We start from the raw sequence: 21,194 nt of genomic DNA, 5'->3' as shown, positions 1-21,194 counted from the left end.
ACTGGAAAAGACAGACGGTAGCGTGTAATAAGAAGAAAGCTAGACGAGTCACGCGTTGAAAGGTGATGATTGCCAAAATATTTATTTTACAACCAACCACTACATTGATTGAATCGCGCTAATATTAGCAACGGCTGGATTATAACATTCTCAATATTTGCCAAACATTGTAGTGGAGCCGCTTTTAGTTTATCTCCAGAAATAAACATATTTCTAATTAATTTAAAGAATTTTGGAAATGTTTTTCAACATCGAAAAGGGCATACCAAAACCTTATATCCCTCTGTACAAGGTTTTAAGGAAAGTGGTCGAAGCATAAAAAAGTTATGGATGTTTAGCTGTTTGGTAGGGACAGGTGGACTCTAAACACTTATATGCAAGAAGAATCAAGTTCTTAGGAAAATTCTTCGCAGTATTGCATCTTCCCTTTGTAAATACCTTTCATTGACACTGCGTTTTTGAGATATTCACACTTAAGCTTCCACAGCACTAGTAAATATGTCTCGTCCAGATGTTCCCATGGTTTTTTGTAAATATCCTCCTCCGGCACTCCGTTTTGGAGATCTTTGCACTTAACATCACATTGACATCACCATCAGTAGCTATGTCTTCGCATTCGTACTTTGTGAGTAGATACCTCCGTTTTCGGGATATGAGAGATTATAACCAATTTGGACCAGACCGAGGACCAGACGCATTAGTTGATAGAATTAAAACTTTAAATGTGAATATTTCAAGAAAGGAATGTCGGAAGAAGGTACTTGGAAAGAAAAAAAGAGAATGAGATCTAACTGTCGGTGCTGTCAAAACTTGGAACACCTCGAGAGCCGAGTGTGGTAGGAGACAGATGTTTTATTAAGTGAAATTTGACGGTCAAATTTGTCTTAAACATTATGGCGAGTAACGGTGAACTGATTTTATTTTACTTTTAGCGCGTGAGACAAACATTTGTTTGTTTTATATTTTAGTGAAACTCCGATAGACACCGAGGCGCCATGTCAGATTAGTCATCGGTGATAAAGAACGAAAGATGAATGTGACGCAATCTTTCCGGGAAATATGTTATTCTCTCGGTTATTCTAGAATGCTCGAGAATATTAGGCAGCACTCGAGAACAATGGGATTTGCTATATATAAGCAAACCAAATTGCGATTCAGGACAGTTCCAGTTTCAACGCGAAAGTAATAAATATTTTGCGCTGTTATAAGTTGTGTATATGCGGGTGATAAATAATTTCTTAACTTATAAATCAATTTATTATAAATTTATTGTTAATTAATTGTAAATAAAATAAATCATGCAATTAAATTACGTTACAATATGATATACACCTTACTTTGCACCAAAAATACTGTAGTGAATAGTGGCTGAGAATTTCGTGTGAACATTTAAAAGTGACCATAACTTCTAGAATTACGTTCTGAGACGTGTTCACGTAGTACTACTGCACCGATAATGATTGTTATTAATTATTATGATCAAATATATGGTGTAAGTACACATTATAAGATTGATGGCAAGCAATTAAAATTAGCTCTCTTAAGTAATAATTACCCTCGAGTGACTAGTCAGGCATTAGTTTAGGTTTCTCCATTTCTAATGCATTATGTAATTAATAAATTTGCATATTTCAATATAAAAAAGTACTTACATATCTTTGTAATAACGCAATTAATTATGGAATACCTGGAGGTAAAAAGGATTACATTACACATTTTAATTATTTATTAATTTAGATAAGCGCATATCGTGCATACAAACGCTGATTATTATCATCTCAATGAGGAAAAGAGTTCCGTCATTTGTTTATCAAGACAATCACTGTATACAGAGTGTGAAACAACTTTTTTATAGGTAAACAAATTTCATTGGCATGCTTTATTTATATCCTGTTTCACACAGTAACATTGGAAGCATCTGCGCTTCTTGCTCGGTACCACATGGATTAATTACTTTCGTGTATTCGACTTCCACAGACGATCTATTTGATAAGTGATAAAGCATAATGATTGTGAAGCCGTGAAGGATATTTATTTACATAACATTATCGTTAGCAGATTCAATACCTATTGTATTCTGTGCAAAGATCATACTATACAAAAAACAGAAGTTGGAAACTGTTGCTTTCAACAGGATGGTGCACCCGCACATATCGCTCTGATCGTGCGAGCATACCTATCGCACAATCTCCTGGCAAATGGAAAATATGTCCAATAGATCGTACGATTGAGGCGTTGCGCGCGGGTGCACCGTCCTGTTGAAACCAACAGTTTCCAACTTGTGTGCCGTATATCGTTTTATTCGTAATAAAAAATATTGGCCAATACAGTATGTACTTTTTTACGGCCTATTTAAAAAAATCAAGCTGATGATGATCTCTTCGAAACAAAACGTATTGAAAATCTCTCGTAGGGCTCAAATAGTGATAATGAGAAAGTGTTTTTTTGTATCTGTTCAAATAACATCAGAATCGGCCAATATCGGCTTTTCTGGCATAATAATCGGAATTTTCTGGTTTCCTTTACATACTCTTTAATTTTACAACTTTGCCCTAATTTGACCATCTTCGTATCTTCTGTGATTTCCCGGTTTCCGAGATCCCCAAGATAGACATCCTTATCTTGGACACAGTACATACCTACATACCCGAGTACATACCTACATCGTTAAAATCGTATGAATTAAAACACTCCATGACTACCGCTTCAAGTGCGCCAAGTAACGAAAGATGTACCCCGCTATAGTCAAGTAGATACCACCAAGTGTACATTTACTACAAACAAGTGAATATTACTAATGATATTCTGTTTTGTTGCAGGTTTGCGTAGACAGTGCCGAATTAGTAATCCACATTCCAGGGAACTTGGGACAAGACGGAGTCGTTTACCGCTTAGATTATTATCCTCCTCATGGCTATCCCGCACCCAACACAACGATTGCGTCTAAGAATATTAGAGATGTTATCAAATTTTCGCAGGCCTTACCTGGGACCAAATACGACTTTTGGCTGTATTATTCTAATGCAACTCATAATACGCTTACATGGACTGCTAATTTTACAACAGGTAGGTAGCGATATGTAATTGAAATATATTCAATGCTAATTTCCAGGTGGTAACAATGGAAATTAATTTTTACTACTATAATCAATTATAAAGTTACTAAGATTGTAATTAATTCAGTTTGTGGTTTATGTTCTATCCAGTGCTAATGCTAAAAGATCACAACCAGAGTATTTTAGATCGCTTTAAATGCTGCAAACAAAGTGTCAGTTGGTTTGAAAGATCTGAGCAGAGACATAATTTTGATTAACATGTATCTGTATCATTCCAGTGCCTGATCCACCATCGAACCTGTCAGTATCGGTTCGAAGTGGTAAAACCGCAGTTATAACATGGAACCCTCCGCTTCACGGCAGCTTTTCAAGTTTCAAGTTAAAAATAAATCCTCTCACACCATCTCTAGATCCAAAATCGGAGTCTCTAACCATAGAGAATTTGGAAACGTCATCCTACATTTTAAGAGATCGTACACCTGGCGCTACGTATCAGGTGCAGGCGTTCACAGTTTTTGAAGGAAAGGAAAGCGCAGCATATACGTCTAGGAACTTTACCACGAGTACTATATTGCAATTGTTGTATTGCCCACGCTAATATACCTCATTTTCAGAACCCAACACTCCCGGAAAGTTTATTGTTTGGTTCCGAAACGAGACAACTTTATTAGTTTTATGGCAACCTCCATATCCGGCAGCGGTTTATTCACATTACAAAGTATCTATAGAACCTCCTGACGCAATAGATAGCGTGCTGTACGTTGAAAAAGAAGGTGAACCGCCTGGACCGGCGCAGGCGGCTTTTAAAGGTTTGGTTCCGGGGAGAGCGTACAATATATCAGTACAAACAATGTCCGAGGATGAAATATCGACACCGACAACTGCACAGTATAGAACGGTACCATTAAGGCCGCTGAATGTTTCATTCGAAAAAAATTCAGTAACGTCAAATTCGTTTATTGTTCACTGGGAAGCACCTAATGGCAAAAGGTAGAAAATTTTAGTCATAGTTGATTTAGGTACAGGGAAAGAAATTCACTCTTATGTTTCCTTTTTTAGAACAAAATTGCATACAAATTTAATAAAATAAGTTACGCGCATTTCATTGTCAAAATCGTCTTGTTATTTTCGAAAATGCAGTCTTCGCTTGAAAGTGTCGCGCATGCGCAAATCGAATTGAGCCTACAAAAGTTTTTTTTAGTTTCTGTTTATAGAATATTCGAGTGAAGTATTTCTCATACAACGTGTGTGTTTTAACTGAACACTATCTAAAATAGCCCATTTTATTATAAAATTAGTGATAAGGATTTTTATTGTATTTCCTTAATTAGTGGCGATCCTTGCTCTTCTATGACTACTTACTCTGTTACTACCTTTTCAAAAAATTGATTTTTTAAGAGAAGTTAATACATTTTGCGTTTCATTATGTATGAAGCAACTATTCCAACGACCATTTTCCTTGAGGTTAAATGATCTTTGGAGCGCATGGGGGGAAGAGGGGGGAGAGCGAGTTTTTAAATAATGAATTGTTTGGAGTTGAATTTGGGATGAATTTGTAACCTTTTAATTCAATACTAAGGTATGAGTGGGCAGGGGTGTAGAGAATGGAAACTGTCAAATTCTGGAAGAAGTGGATCTTTTCATACCCCAATTTTACACTACTGCATCAATTTTAAATGTAGAAGCGTCCCAACCTGATGTAGGTATCCCAGCTTCACATATGGATTCAAAAGAAAGTGTTGTCATTTGCTCCATAGAACTGACTACCTAATTAATCACCCACGAGACAAATTCTCTACCGGAACTCGAACTGATAAGTGTAATGTTGGCGGAAAAGTTTTGGTAGAGAACAAAATCATCATCATATTTATCTGGTTGCTCGTTATCTGTCTCCTGGTGAACCATTTGGGATCGTATTCTATTGTGTGAGGGTATAAAGGTGCGTTTAGACTTGAGCACATACGAACTGAGCGTGCGCGCACGAGCAATCATCCGCGTTCGGACATGTGCGTTTAGATTTGAGCACGCACGAACTGATCCACTGCGAATGGGCTGATCCGAATTGTTTGCATACAAACATAGCAGGCTTAGTTAGTTACTTTTTTCCCGATGATCTCATAAGATTTTTAACATTTTTTGAACTTCCTAGGTGTCTCATATATTTTGTGCTAAAAGTACATTACTGTATTTACACTTGTCACATTTAAAAATAAAACAATTTAAAAATAACATCAAAGCTTGGAGGATGTTTTACATGCCATAAAACAGAAAGCTTTTGATACTCTTGCAGCAAAATAAGTACCATATCTGATATCATTGCTTTACTTCATGCCGAAACAATAGAAAGTACAACAATGCTCGCTACTATTCCACCAGAGCATTTACTTCTCCTGTAGGTATCCCCACCGAGTCTCCCAGGAAGTGGGCCAAGGCCACTATGGCCCCTTTCTCACCCTGTAACCGTGGTAATTTCTACTGCAACCAGGAGCCTTAACACAAACTATAGTCCAGGCTATGTAATATTTTTTACAGAGAAAATTAGTTACCGGTTCAAACCGGGTTTTTGCATGCTGCTGAAACGATTAGAAATTGGGGAAAAATAATTAAAACAGCTGAATTTTTCCGCGGGTGAAATCACGGGGGTTGAAAGGGGTGGAAACTGGTATTTTGCAATTTGTGGCAAAACTATTAATTTTACGCGAAAATGTTCAATATAAAAGTTGTAGAGAATAAAAAAATGAACAATTTTGTATCTGCACTATTTACACATAACCTCCAATTTTCCTAGAAAAACCGGAAAACCCTTTTTTTAAATTTTTATTCTTATTTTTGCGAAAAAAGGTCGTAGAGGCTTGAAATTTGGAGAACATAGCTTGTTGTGATAAAAAAGGAGACAACATTTTTTTGCCCCTTAAATTGAACAGTTTCCGAGATCTCACGATTTCTGAAAAAAACACCTCTTTTTTAAGGGGATGAAAAATCTATTTTTTCATCGTACAGAGGTGCGCGGGGTAGCAAAATTTTCTGGAAGACTTATATTTTAATAAACAAAAATAAAAAAATATTATTCCTATAGCAAAAATTCGAGAAAATCGCCAAAAACACAGTTTTAAGATATACACGGTTTTTGACGTGATAAATCAACGTTATGGATGTTAAGAAAGATTTTTTCGAAATCTGTCTACTCTTTAATGTTTGCTTAAATATTCTCTTTTGTTATCTTATACTCAACTGCATTTTTCCCAGACCCAGCGTAATCGCATCAGCCGTAAAACAGGCAGGAAGAATAGTTAGTTCAAGAAGCAAAAGAATTCGATTTTACTTCGAATTGCTTTTATTGCGGTAAAAATGCAGAAAAAAGAAATAATAAAGACGTTTCAATTAAGGCAGTCTTAAAACTGTTCCCCCAGTTTTTGCCGCTTTTCTTAAAATTTTTCTATTGGAATAATATTTTTTATTTTTGATTAATAAATGTAATTCCTTACGAAAATTTTGCTACCCCGCGCACCTCTATACGATGAAAAAAATAGATTTTTCATCCCCTTGAAAAAGAGGGGTTTTATTCAGAAATCGTGGGATCTTGGAAACGGTTCAACTTTACGGGCCCAAAAAATTATCTCCTTTTTTGTCATAATACAAGCTATGTTTCCTCCAAATTTCAAACCCCTTTTTCGCAAAAATAAGATTAAAAAACGAAAAAAACAGTTTCCGGTTTTTCTAGGAAAATTGGAGGTTATGTGAAAATAGTGCAGATACAAAAGTGGCTCATTTGTTTAATCTCTATAACTTTTACATTGAACCTTTTCGTCTAAAATTAATAGTTTTACCACAATTTGCAAAACACTACTTTCCACTGTTTTAATTATTTTTTCCCAATGTCTAATCATTTCACCTGCCTGAAAAACCCGGTTTCGCCCAGTAATAAATTTTTTTTGAAAATAAATTATTTTAGAGCTATTTAGCCTGGACTACGTTTGTGTCGTTACAGGTTAACTAATATAATACTTAACTAATAATAACTACAAGTTATAAGTAATCTGCCTGTAACTACAACTACAAGGGCCTACTTAATTCGGTATATGCAAATGAGTTGTGTTATGAAAAAGCAAGCCAGCTTCTTCGAGGGGTTGTTCCGTTTGGCCTTTTTGTTCCTCTTCTGGGATCTGGGATGGTGCATTTAGTTTGCGTTTTCACTTGTGGTAGTGCGTTATATTCTTAATTTTCTATCTGTCTATTCATATTCATGGTGATGATTTTAGATACCAGAATTTTGTGGGTACTAGCATTGCTAATTTTACAACAAAAAAATGCCATAGAAACAATTATTGTGTAATTGATAACATTTTCTTGCGCGTAAGCGAAAACAACAGAAATATTTTACAAACTCGCCTTTTTTTTCAGTGAATTTGACAAATATCAGATTTCGCTGGGATCTGGCCGAAAGCAACCGCCCGTTACAAAATTAAGGGAGGAGCCACAGGTTTGGGAATTTAAGGATAATCTAGAACCGGGAAGAACCTACCAGGTGATTGTCAAAACTGTATCTGGAAAAGTTACATCATGGCCTATGTCCGCGGATGTAACCTTGAGTAAGTAAATCTTGTTCTATGATCATTTTATATTATTTTGTGTGCAGAACCTTTGGCTGTAATCAACTTACGCGCTCATAGCGCCGACCAAGATGGTAACATCAATATTTCATGGTCGGAAAATCCTGACAGTTCGCAGGATGGATACATCATATCTTATCATGAGGTTGAGAGTTCCAATGGCGACAGCAACACAGTTACTACCAATAAAACCAACTTGACGCTCGATACTTTACTTCCCGGTCGAAATTATTCCATTGCTGTTAGAGCAGTTTCAAAAAAGGTTGAATCAAACGAGAGTAGTTTATATGTAATCACCAGACCGAGTGCACCAATAATTGAAGATTCTAGACCTCTCATTGACGGTTTGAATATTAGTTGGAAATCGGACGTCAACTCTAAGCAGGATAAATACGAAATTCATTTGGTCAGAAATGACACATTGGAAAAAATTGTTAAAACGACCTACGATTCACGGATTATTCTCACCAACCTGTATCCCGGGGCTGGATACACCGTTCGACTGTATGCCATATCTCACGTGCTGAAAAGTGAGCCTCACGAGTACTTCCAGCCTGTCTGTAAGTTTATAACGTAATTGTTTTCCGTGTTTCTAGCATTTGCGTTTTAGTTCCTAGACCTCCACGTAACATGATAATCGAGAAAACGACCACCAACTCTGTCATAGTTCAGTGGGTTGCGCCGAGCGATTCTTTAATTACAGAATACGCAATTAGATATCGCACGGACACAGACCGAACCTGGGTTCGTCTGCCGGCAGTCCAGAATACGGAAGCGGAAGTAACAGATATGACGCCAGGAGAAAGGTACACAATACAGGTCAATACGGTCAGTTATGGTTTGGAAAGTAACGAGCCACAGCAGTTAAATCATACTGTTCGTAAGTATTACAATTTTCTTAGTTGTGCTCAGATAAAGCGCCAATTTTAAACATACCATAAAGATCAAAATCAATACATTACCTGAATTATACGCTTAAATCAATAAATATTGTCAGATGCAGGTAATACATCGTCAGGTTTATTTATGATGCAAACTTTATAAGTTACAATTTAAAAAACATAAATAATTCAATGTAAATTTCGAATTGTAACTGAAAAATCTCTCATAAATTTAATACACAATTTAAACGAATATTCTATTGATAAATTGAATTATAATTTACTCCAAACTGCAACGATATAAAAACAATTGTACAGAGAAAAGCAAACGCAATTCAGTTTATTTAATATACGAAGAATGCAAGACCAACCTTATCTCAGCTGGTGTAACTGTGACGTCATAGGACAATGCAGAAAAATGACCTTGGTTTCCAACATAATTATGGCAATGTAGAAACGACGACAAAGGCAAGATTATGACGAGAAAGGCCTCTTTCTAATCTTGCATCCTTTTCATAGTAATCTTCAATTTCAATCGTATTAACAACAAAAGCTTTCCATGTATTGGCGGTCCTCTTCGTACGTGTTGTTGAAAATTATTTCTCATTTGTTGATGTGTATGGAAAAGCACTCTTGGAACAATACTTAATACTTTTTCCACTAACTAATTAGACGCCACATAAAAATATACGTCAAGCTCGCCCTGCATGCTTCAATGAATGCGAATAAAGCGCGCGCACGCTCCCATTTGCCTGCGAAACCGATAATCCCGACAATTTAAATTACAAATGGAAAATGTAGCTGTATTCAGTAGAACGTTTGATATTGCAAATTTCTATATACAAAGTAATTCAAAAATATATATTCAAGGTTGTTACTTGCATTAAACAATATGCTCTACTCCTGTATCACCTTTTTTTAAACTTACACTATTGGGGGTGGGAAATGCTTGCAATGAGTGCACCATTTATTACTAGAATGCGAGCAAACTAGAATTATGAAATCTGGCTCTGACCCGAACAAAAAACTTTTTTGTCAGTCTGGCCCCTCCAGTATCCAGAAATCTGTTGCTTCTTCAGCCCAGTCAGAACTCAATTAATCTCGATTTGTATTGCTATGTGCCCCACGTTGGGCACCAAGTAAAAATGCTATGTGCAATGGAAAACAGTCACTAAACCACCCACAAGCCCCTACCCAGCTAGCTCAATTTAAACTCTTGTATTAACAAAACCTTTAAAGGAAATAATTATAATATTTCTAGGGCATGCCGCATGCCCCGCCTCTCCCTTGACGAAAATCCGATATTGACGTAAACGTTACAAATTTGAAAAATTCATCAGCCTGAATCGCCTCCACAAAATTCTAAAGAATTAAGAAATTTTTAATTTGCACCTGTTATAATTCTGGGTACAAAATAAAAAAGTTTAACACGTTAATTTAAATCATAGTGTTGGGCTCGATTAATCACAGATGAAACAATGAATTTGACATAAAATAATCAGACTGAAAGAAAAACAGACACTCAGAACCAGAATATCACATACCACGCAAACAAGCGATCGATAGATTAACGCAAATCTTAATTACGTAAGGGTCAATAATCCAAAATCTTCGGTCGTAACTGCGATTTTCAAACAAACAGACACAAAATTATGATTCCTTGGGACTTCACTTCTTCGACTACAGTGAAACTTCCATTTAAACGCAACCGACTTCGTTATAATTACCATTATACTATTGACCCTTTGATAGTGGATCTATCTAGTATCTAGTTAATATCTACAATTAAAGCAGATTTAGGTGATCAGAAACCTAAATTTATAATTAGAATGTCATTTGATTGCAATGAATTGGACTAATTGGGTTTATTTTAGGCCCTAATCCGGTATCAAATATCGCACCACTTGTTGATTCGAACAATGTCACACTGGAATGGCCACGTCCCGAAGGACGTGTCGAAACTTACATTGTAAGATGGTGGGAGGGCGGCAATTCTAGTCAAATTAATAAGCGCAACGTAAGCCAAAATCAAAGTGGCACCGGACCTGTTCGATTGTTGGTCGGCGATCTTATGCCAGGTCTAGAATATATCTTTGACATACAAGCGGTCTCGAATGGTCTTCAAAGTGATGTTACAGTTCTAAGAACTCGAACAAGTAAGTGTGACTGTTGAAGAAGACGTATTCATTCTGTTTTTTAGTGCCATTAATACAGTCTGAAGTTGTGGTGGTTAATAACCAGCAATCCACCGACTCTATAAGCCTTAGATATACACCTACTCCGCAGGTGACTTCCAAATTTGATTTGTACAGATTTTCGTTAACGGAACCAAGTATACCAAACCAAGAAAAAGCGGCTAACGATTCTGATAGATTGGTCACTTTCAAGGGTCTTATTCCAGGTCGTCTCTATAATATTACAGTGTGGACTGTTTCGAACAATGTTGCCAGTCAACCACTACAGCGCCAAGATCGACTATGTATGACTAACCGGTCATCTTCTCGACTTATGGTATATTTCTGCTTACAGATCCTGAACCGATTACCAGAATTAACGCTACAAACATTAGGGACACAGAAATTACGTTAATATGGGATTCTCCACGTGGCGAGTACAATGCGTTTGAAGTGCAGTACTTAACATCCGAAAATTTCCTTATACAAAATTTAACACTGCACAACTCCGTAACAATCCACGATCTAAAACCTCACCGCAATTATACATTTACTGTTGTTGTTAGAAGCGGTACTGAATCAAGCATCTTACGAAGATCTCTTCCGGTGTCTGCTATTTTTACGACTAAAGAATCCATACCGGGGAAAGTCGAGAAGTTTGAGCCCATTGACATACAACCGAGTGATATAACATTTGAATGGTCTCTTCCAAGTGCAGAACAAAACGGTATCATCAGAAAGTTTACCATCACTTACGGTTTAGAGGTAAGCTTTTAGTGGCACAAAAACTACCTAGACTTAAATTTGAGACATCTAAAAACTATCCATTTGCTAGGTGTAAATGATTAATACTATGTTGTTTAGATGAAACATATTTGATGTTTGACAACCAAAGTTTTCTGCGTAACAACTAAATTTAGAGCATCCTAAGAAAACCATCTGACCAAATCGTATCAAATTTAACTGACATTGTAACTGTAAAAGACTGCAAACCGCAATGCTATCTAGCTTGTGACGTACCCAGGCCAGCCCCGAGAGACCGCGCAACTCGCGATTTAAATTCAAAACTTTCCCTCCTAAACCAACTGAACCCATCATGGCACATGATCGTCTAGACAAAGCTACCTAACCTGGCTAGCAAAAGACTAGGACCACTTACTATGTTGTGTTTTTAGAGTAGGTACAAGATATGTGTTGCTTGTCAGAGTGAGGATCAAGTAAGGAATACAAATAAAACTAGTACATGCGTTAAAAACAGAGATTTAATCAAAATAATTCGCATTGCAAGATTAAATTTAGAAAATGGTAGTTCACTGAGTACAAATATAATATAACAATAGGCTGGGGAAAAAAGAACTGAGCAAGAAAAAACCAGCTAACAAATAATAATAATAATAATAATATTGAACTTGATAGCATTAGTTGTCTGTAATGACATGAATGCATATTATGATGGTTGTCAAGTAAATTATATACTGTCGAATCATAGACTCCATTGGAATTCCTAAAGAATTAATATTTAAAACATAGCATTAAAACATTGCAATAAATTCACATAATAAATCCCACACGGAGTAGTTGGCCTCTCAGAAGAGCCAGAAAGGATACCTCAATGAATACAAAACAACAAAGGGCCCAACGAGAACACGCCGTACGCTTTTAGCAGATCCCTGCGCAAGTGAGGCCGGGACTTGCCTGCGCCCTTATGTACAACTAAGCGGGCCCCAACTCTTTCATTCACACATGTCTAGGGCCAGTTCAACAAACTAGTTATAAAGTGCAGGGTTATAAAAAACTGAACGCTAGGCTCTCCCCCATGAGTACTGACAGTAACCGATCAAAAGACAAATCATGACATAACAAAAATAACAGAGCAAACTAGCATGCATACATAATCATAAACAAAATATATAGCATTTATGTAGGCTTCGACAGTTGACATATTTGCCTTGGCGTAACAAAGATTGACACAAACTCTATATTCGGTTGACTACATGTCAAAGGTCGACTAAACGAATTGATTAGCAATATCGGCAAGAGGGCTCTTTTCTAAGACACAAAAAAGCAGTACAAAACATACAGGGTGTTTCCAAATTCGCGCACACGGACTGTGGGATGGTGTTATACAACGAAAACTGAATAAAAAGTTCCTCTACCAGTTTTTGATTAGACCGGCATTTTTTTTTCGACGTGCTGAAGCTTGTTTACTAGCCGACGGCGGAGATTTTGAACAACTGTTGTAATTACGTACTCGTCATAATTATAGTTTATTTTGAACCTTCTTTTGTTTTTAAAAATGTGTTATTATTAAGTTTAACCAGTGGCGCAGCGTAGGGGGGGCGGATATTTTTTAAACCGCGGTAGCTCGAAAAATAGCGGTCTGATGGAAAACTGGTAGAGGAACTTTTTATTCAGATTTTGTCGTATAACACCATCCCATAGTCCGTGTGCGCGAATTTCGAAGCACCCTGTATATCTTTGCGTATGTCAGTTGTGAAATTTAGCCACCCTCTGCTACGTCAAAGCGAGATTGTATATCGGTATCAAATATAGCACAATACATATTTGAAACAAGTCATCCAGCCAAATATTAATAATCATAATTACCCGGTTCAAATACATAGAAGGAGCATAATGTTAAGTATCACATTACAACAAAACAAAGAAACATGTTGTGGCAAAATATTAATATAAAGTAATTAATTCTCAATGCCAAGTGCAATATGAAACAATCAACGACCTAACGTACGTCATCGCTCCCAGAGGAAGCACCCTGTAAGTAAACAGTAAAATATTCATGCAAAAGAAAAGAAGTGTGCTGCAAAAAAATCAATTACAAATTAACAATGTGGTGTCGATGTTTGCAAATACAGCATCATCCATGAATCGCTATAATATTTATTAGATTGTTTAATTCTGCATACTCTCATGGATCATCGTCTCTAAGAGAACATACTGTACCTAAATATAAATAACAGCACCTAAATCTGTCAGGAATTCATACTGCGGGTTGGCAGGTAAAACCAGCCCTAGGAATAAAGGGATACTGTAAATTGAAAAACAACATTTGCGCAGAAAACATAATGGAATCTTGCATTTAATTCAAAGTATGATCAACATAATTATTTAAGAGCAATTTGTATTTGTAATGCGCTATAAATGACAATGCCCATGCTGTATTGGAATGTCGTTAATTTGGCAAATAATCTAACACGATCATATAATTACTAGATGGATGCGATAAATGTAAAGATAAAGAATACAGCACCAGAGTAATTACAATCGAAACATCCACAGTAACGTAACACTATGTTTGGCACTTTTATTGTAAATTATGGCCCATTTGAATGTAGGGCGGAGAAGAAAAAAACACGTGTTCCACGGAAACGAAACAAAGCGCAATCTTGAATGGGACGGATTCGGGAATCGAATTTTAGCGGGCAAATGTGGTTCCATTACAATCTATAAGTAGGATAGTAAGAAACAATGGAAGGAAAGTGGAGAAGAAATTATTAAAATGGTATGGATATGGTCCTAATAGGAAAATAAGGGAATACTTGCAGGCTAAATCATTAGAAAAGAAAATGTTGGGAATCCCAAGAAAAAAGTTAATAACATAATCACACAATAGTACACTAAAACAAAAAATAGCTATTAACTGGAAAAATAGGTAATAGGTTATAGGTCAATTAAAAATTGATTTACAACAGAGTAGCAGAATTACAGGAAGATAGTAGTGGCTCTTTAACTTTTCGTTTTTGAAATAGGAACACAAATCTGTGTTAGACAACGTTACATTAACATCGAAAATGTGATATGATCTGATCAGGTGGTTATCTTCGGGCTAGTCTTTCAAAAAAATGTTGTCCCAATGAAACATAGAATTGATCATTCAAATCTTTGGTACTTGAATGAGACTACACACTTGTTTGCAACGTCAGAATGTTGGCACACCTTTTTTGCAGGGTTCAACTCATACGTTACATAGCGATTTTGCCTCGCACGAATTTAGGGGAGTTATAAAGCAGCTGATTCCCGGTCGTACTTACATGTTCAGAATACAGGCAGAGACGCGAGTCGGCTTTGGCCAAGAAAGCGTATGGAAACAGAAAATGCCTATCTTGCCTCCGCCTGTGCCCGGAACGCAGGTGTTAGCGACGGAAGTTTGCAAAAGTTCAACTACTATACAAATTAGATTTAGGAAGAACTACTTCAGTGAAGCAAATGGACCGGTAAGTTTCTCATTTCTTTTTGTCATTGATCTTCTTCTAGCTTCACTTCTTTTTTTAAATTTGTACTGTGCAAGTGCGTTGTTCTACTCGAACTTTTCCAATCAACCCCATTCCAATCATTACTTTTAAATGCAGGTGTAATTCAAATTGTCAATGTATAGTTTGTAGTTAAAAATTGGAGAAAATATTGATTAGGTTTTATCTCTACTATTAACCCTAGTTACAATGTTTTCAATATATTTAGTTCGTTATTTTTGAGTTCGATGACGATTAAGGTGCGCATGCGCAGGCCGGACAATATCATCTTTCTTATGTATTTCAATATTTTGTAAACATTTTAACCACAGATGTTTCTAATAAAGTTTCAAACATATCGCATATAGTAAGTATTAGTTGTGCGCATGCGCAGACTGCACAATGCCAACTTTCCTATTTATGGAGATATTTTTTGAAATTTTTAAAGATGCTTCTTGTAAGGTTAAACATCAGTTGTGCGCATGCGCAGACTGCGCAATGTTAACTTTTTTGTTTATAGATATTTTTTGGAATTTTAACCACTGATGTTTCTAGTAAACGCAAATATATCACATATTGTAAAAATCAGATGTGCGCATGCGCATTGCCATCTTTATATATATTTCGTTTAAACGTTAACCAGAGACTTCCCTTTTGGGAAGTACTGGTCAATTCATGGAAAATGTGCCTTAGCGCGAAAGTATTTTTGCTTGTTCATTCCTCTCAATGTTTTTGGAGATGCAGTGACCAAAAATGCGCTTGGAAATTCCTTTCCCATTGATAATTATTTGTTAATCCACTGTTTATCAATCCATCCTAAGGTGTACTTTAACGAGTACGCTAAACCTGAGATTTTGCCTTTCAGGTGGTATCATATGCGATTATTGTGGCGGAAGACGACTCCAAAAATTCATCCGGTCTCGAAATGCCATCGTGGCGCGACGTTCAAGCTTATTCAGTGTGGCCACCGTACCAAGTAACCGAACCGTATTATCCATTCCAAAACAGCACCATTGAAGATTTTACTGTTGGAAGCGAAGTGTGCGATGTACGCCAGCCCGGCTATTGCAACGGCCCTCTTAAATCAGGCGCTACATATGTTGTCAAAATTAGAGCGTTTACCGCGCCGGATAAATTTACAGACACATATTACAGTTTCCCAATTCAAACCGGTATGTTATACTTGTTTATTATACGTTATTTGATTAATAAGTTTTATGCTGGCTACCTATTTAGGATTACTGAAAGTGCGTAAGTAGACCTTCACCTAATTCCAAAATTGATTACTGTGATGAAAATAGTTTTCTCAGTAATCAATATATTGATTACCACAAAAGGAATTTTGTTTTCTTTTTTTTTAGATCAAGACAACACGCCAATCATTCTGGGAATAATAATACCAATAGTGCTGATAGTTTTCTCATTTATCGTAATGATATTTATAAGACGTAGGCGAGCGGCCGGCAGGAAGGCGACCGAATCTCGCACAAATGATAATATGTCGTTGCCCGATTCTGTTATAGAAACAAACCGTCCTATACGAATAGAGAACTTCTCAAATCACTATCGAATTATGTCTGCCGATTCTGACTTTAGGTACCTTGACAATTTGAAGAGCCTTCGGTTTTAACGCTATTGTTGTAGGTTCAGTGAGGAATTTGAGGAATTAAAGCATGTGGGACGAGATCAACCTTGCACGTTTGCAGATTTACCTTGCAATAGACCAAAGAATCGATTTACCAACATTTTACCATACGATCACTCGAGGTTTAAATTACAACCGGTCGATGATGAAGAAGGTTCCGATTATATAAATGCAAATTATGTTCCTGTAAGTTTTCAATTCTTGTTATTTACATCCACTACTGGTAGAGTTTGTAGGGGCATAATTCGCCGAGAGAGTTCATAGTAACACAGGGACCTTTGCATTCTACAAGAGACGATTTCTGGCGTATGTGTTGGGAATCAAATTCACGTGCAATTATTATGTTAACACGGTGTGTTGAGAAGGGACGAGAAAAGTGTGATCATTATTGGCCATATGACACAATGCCTGTGTATTATGGTGACATATCTGTACAAATTTTAAATGAATCCAGATATCCAGATTGGAATATATCTGAATTTATGGTGTGTCGGGTGAGTATACTTCTCTTTTACTTTTACCATGCAAATAACTAGTAGTTCGACATAACGCCACAAGGTGGTGCCAGTTCTGTTGAATGCGCGCACAACCCCCGTATACTACAGAAGTAGTATATTTCGTATATAGAATTGATGTGAGGGCTAAGGCCTCAATATTTTGTGACTTACTGCTTTAGAACAACGACTTTGAGGTCCTCTTCCATTATATTGTTAGAGATTAGCTTGTCCTTACCGAAGACGCTGTGAAAGCCGCATGACGGTCACAGAAGACCGTCATATATAGCATCCTCAGCTACACTGACCTTGTGTAAATGATATTTGAGAGGAAGAAGACCTGTAAGGGTCCAAACATCTATCTTGTTGAGGGCTGTAGGTAGATATAGGGAGTCATATTCTCATCACTTTCAGAACTAACGAAGTTAATGATTGAGGTGGCTGACATAGTATCATTTTGTTCCAGGGTGATATACAACGTGTAATACGACACTTCCATTTCACAACATGGCCCGATTTCGGGGTGCCAAGTCCACCACACACCTTAGTTAGATTTGTAAGGGCATTTAGGGAAAGAATTGGCGCTGACCAACGTCCGATTGTGGTTCATTGCAGGTAACTTCGTAGTTACTTGTCCATTTTTAATCCACTTTTATTTTAGTGCGGGTGTCGGAAGATCGGGAACGTTTATTTGTTTAGATCGTATTATACAACAAATACAAATTGCAGATTATGTTGATATATTTAGTATAGTTTATCAAATGAGAAAGGAGCGTGTATGGATGGTACAAACAGAGCAACAGTATATATGCATACATCAATGCTTATTAGCTGTCCTTGAAGGAAAGGAAGTCGGCGGTCAACCGCGCGAAATTCACGAGAATCAAGGATTTGAAGGTAATGGATTGTGGTGCGATTGGTACGTTTCCTGTTTGTCTGCAGAATGTGTTTTTTGTTGCTAAATTTTTTAATATTGAAATCGTCTAGAAAACATCATCACATCCTGCATTCAGTAGGAAGTAATACTTTCTTTGTAAATAAATGTATGTGATGATACGAATATAGAAATGGTTATCCAGATCGTTTGGCATTGTATAAAATTTTTACACTGTGGTTCAGGAAAAGGTGTCGGAAACGGTGGACTAAACCCCGCGATAGGTTCAGGGGAAAAGGAAAGATAGTCAGTGTACTGGATAACAACACACCTTATCACTTTTGATGGTAACTGCTTTATATCTTAGCACGCTTTCGTATTAATTTGTTTATAATTTGTTTGCATGCTGAAATGTAATTAATGCTTCTGTATCAAATAAGCTGCTACATTTGGTAATTTATTACTTAGCTACATTTAACATTTTGAAAATTTTTGCTTGCCGCATGGTGTAAAATTGGACGATAATACGGGAATTCTTAATTTTTAAAAGTATGGTTCAAGATAGGATGTATCTTTACAGGGCATTATTAGCGATTTGCGTTTTCTACATTATTATTTCAACAATGTAGAGGTCCCTTTACGACATTTACTCATGGACAGAACACAAACGGATGGTAGGTAATTGCAGGATATTATCTAGAGATTGAAGGATAGATTGGTACACTTGAAAACAAGAGATGAAGAATGGCATACGATTTTCAGGAAATTTTTTGATCACATCTTATCCATAAAATTATTAATAGAACAATAGTAAAAATAACGAGAAGCGGAAGCGTCACGTTGAGACCGTTTTTTCCCTTTGTGAGTACCTTGTTTGGATACTCTGCTCTTCAAAATTTGTCCTACCTCTGTTACTATAGTGATCCGAGTCGAATGTGGTACGGTTTATATGCGTCTTAGGGAGACTTATTACTTTCCACTTGAGAGTGCTGACTTCTGACATTTCGTTCTAGAGATATTCCCATTTGAAGTGTTGTAATGTCTAGTCATTCTCCTTTTGGAGTATCCTCTTTCGACACTTCGTTTGTAAAATACACACATTTGAAGTTTTAACCCTTAACAAATTTTAAATGGAACCCCCTGTATATTCTAATATATTTCAATAGAACATAACATTTTGGATAGAATGACGCCTCATACGTCAACTTTTCACATTTTTAAAATATTTAAATTTATAGATACCATATTTCGTCGAGATAGCTTTGTATCTCTGTTTAGACCCCATTTAAGTAAGTAGGTTATACAAGGGCGAACCTGGCTCAGTTCAAAGTTGCTCGTCTTGGAAAGTAGGTCAAGGTGGTGCTCACGGTCAGTCGCAGTTTCAAGGTCGTTTGACATTTGGCGGTTACCTTGGAAAGCAGGTCAAGGTGAAACAGAGGGCAGTTTGATCAATTCCCCTCTAGGGCGCCACGTGGACGGCGACGCGTGTGTATGTACCTACTCCCCGCATTGGGACATCGAATAATGTTAATCATGTCATAGATAGCGGATAGCTGTGCTTGATGCAATTCTGTAGAGCTTTCAATTGTAAAGCGAATAAATGCATGCTGTAAGGCTCATTTCATGGTTTCTCCAATTATTAAAAAAACTTGTAGGTAACACATTCCTTTTTGCTATGCTTTAGTCAAGTAACAAAATTTGTATGCTTTTCAAATTCTGTAAGAAAACTGGATATTTTTCTTTATAATTGAGTTGGATCAATCTATAGACTGTGAGTGATTATTTCCTCTAATTTGAAAATTGTTGTGAGTAGTAAGATGTGTTGCCTATAATTTCAATATTGGTTGGAGAAAAATACCGACTTCCCATAATCAAATGCTGATTTGTATTTTTCTTTTTTTAGATGACGAGGGAATAGCAGAATCGGGCATGTAATCTGTGAACTGAAGAAGCTGATTTCTGAGTAACAAGGCAAAAACAATTTATACATCATATGTACAATTAGATTGTTTACGTAGTGATTTTGATACTCCGTATATGAACCCAATAGAATTTTTGATTTTGGAAGTAACTTGTAACGTATTTGGATTTGCCGACAACCTCACTCAGATTTTGTAAGGAAATGTATTAGTTACAGAAGCAAGCGATTTGAAATCTGTATTTATTGTCTATTTTGAATTCAGTTATCGGTGAAAGAGTAATGGTTAATTGTAGAACGTTTATCCAAACTGATTTCAATTTTAGTGATCGAAAGTAATTATTTTTTATAAGTTACAGTATTTTGTTTATACTCATTTTTTAATATAAAAGTTATTATTAGACATATCTAAATAAAATTGCATACTGATTTATTTTAAATTTTCGGCCCTCCCCCAATGGATGTAGCAGGTGCTGTTGAAATAGGACAGTGTAAAAGCAATGTTTTTTGCTGCAATAATAAATATTAATCATTCAAAGGTTTTTTTTTATTTTGTTCCAATGCCAAGTTAGTTTTTGTATTTTCTGTATAGTGTACTCTAGATACTCACTATAGTATGACAATATGTAGGAAGATTTATTGTTAAAATGAAAAGTATGTTAAACATTTTACGTAATGCTACCCTACTCTGGGATTGCTAGAGGTTGTTCAATGTGTACACTCTGACACCAGAAAATATCTTCATGCCTAACAGGTAAAAATGAGATGCTGGATGTTTACCTTTTGTTGAATTACTGTTGAAGGAGAATGGGAACTTTTTTTAAAATTTGAATGGTAGTTACCCCTATTAGTAGCAAAATAATCGGGGCAAATAAAGTCTTATGAATCACAGTCTGCATATTTTTTTAATATACTGATAATTACAGGAAGTTTTGTAAAATCAAAGCCAACTGAAAATTATAAATTACAGGTCCTCAGTGGCAAAAGAATGTTTCCATTCCAACGTTTACATATTTTAAAAATTGAGAACTTGAATGAGGCATGAATTCTCAAGCATTCTGTATATCAACTTTTGAACAATTGTTATAGGTAGGTAGGTACCTATGTTATTTAAGGCATGTGCTTGTTCCATAAATCCTACAAATAATACGCCGGCATTGTGATTATTATTTCTAAGAACCAAAATATAAAACAAGTTAAAGGGGCGACAAAAAATGATAATAACTGCACGCAAGAAATATAAAATTGCACAACAAAGTGGTTCAAAAAATAAAAAGATTCATAGAAATAAATCA

General features: G+C 36.2%; 1 protein-coding gene across 1 annotated transcript; it reads left to right on the top strand.

The window, feature by feature from the left end:
* Window positions 1-2,694: 2,694 nt before the first annotated feature.
* On the top strand, window positions 2,695-20,332 carry LOC116167975 (tyrosine-protein phosphatase 10D). The gene is made up of 18 exons (XM_031483601.1): window positions 2,695-2,731; window positions 2,809-3,066; window positions 3,335-3,619; window positions 3,671-4,046; window positions 7,458-7,645; window positions 7,693-8,226; window positions 8,277-8,546; window positions 10,422-10,703; window positions 10,748-11,026; window positions 11,077-11,486; window positions 14,687-14,953; window positions 15,834-16,140; window positions 16,330-16,564; window positions 16,613-16,799; window positions 16,850-17,107; window positions 17,574-17,722; window positions 17,769-18,004; window positions 19,885-20,332. Exons 1-18 carry the CDS (start codon window positions 2,695-2,697, stop codon window positions 19,914-19,916), a joined length of 4,590 nt encoding a protein of 1,529 aa, XP_031339461.1. The 3' UTR covers window positions 19,917-20,332.
* The last annotated feature ends 862 nt before the right edge of the window (window positions 20,333-21,194 follow it).

The sequence above is a fragment of the Photinus pyralis genome, unplaced genomic scaffold (assembly GCF_008802855.1).
Source record: "Photinus pyralis isolate 1611_PpyrPB1 unplaced genomic scaffold, Ppyr1.3 Ppyr1.4_LG4, whole genome shotgun sequence".
In the NCBI taxonomy this organism is placed as follows: domain Eukaryota; kingdom Metazoa; phylum Arthropoda; class Insecta; order Coleoptera; family Lampyridae; genus Photinus; species Photinus pyralis.
The sequence above is the reverse complement of the archived record's forward strand: the minus strand, read 5'-3'. Positions and strand labels throughout refer to the sequence as shown.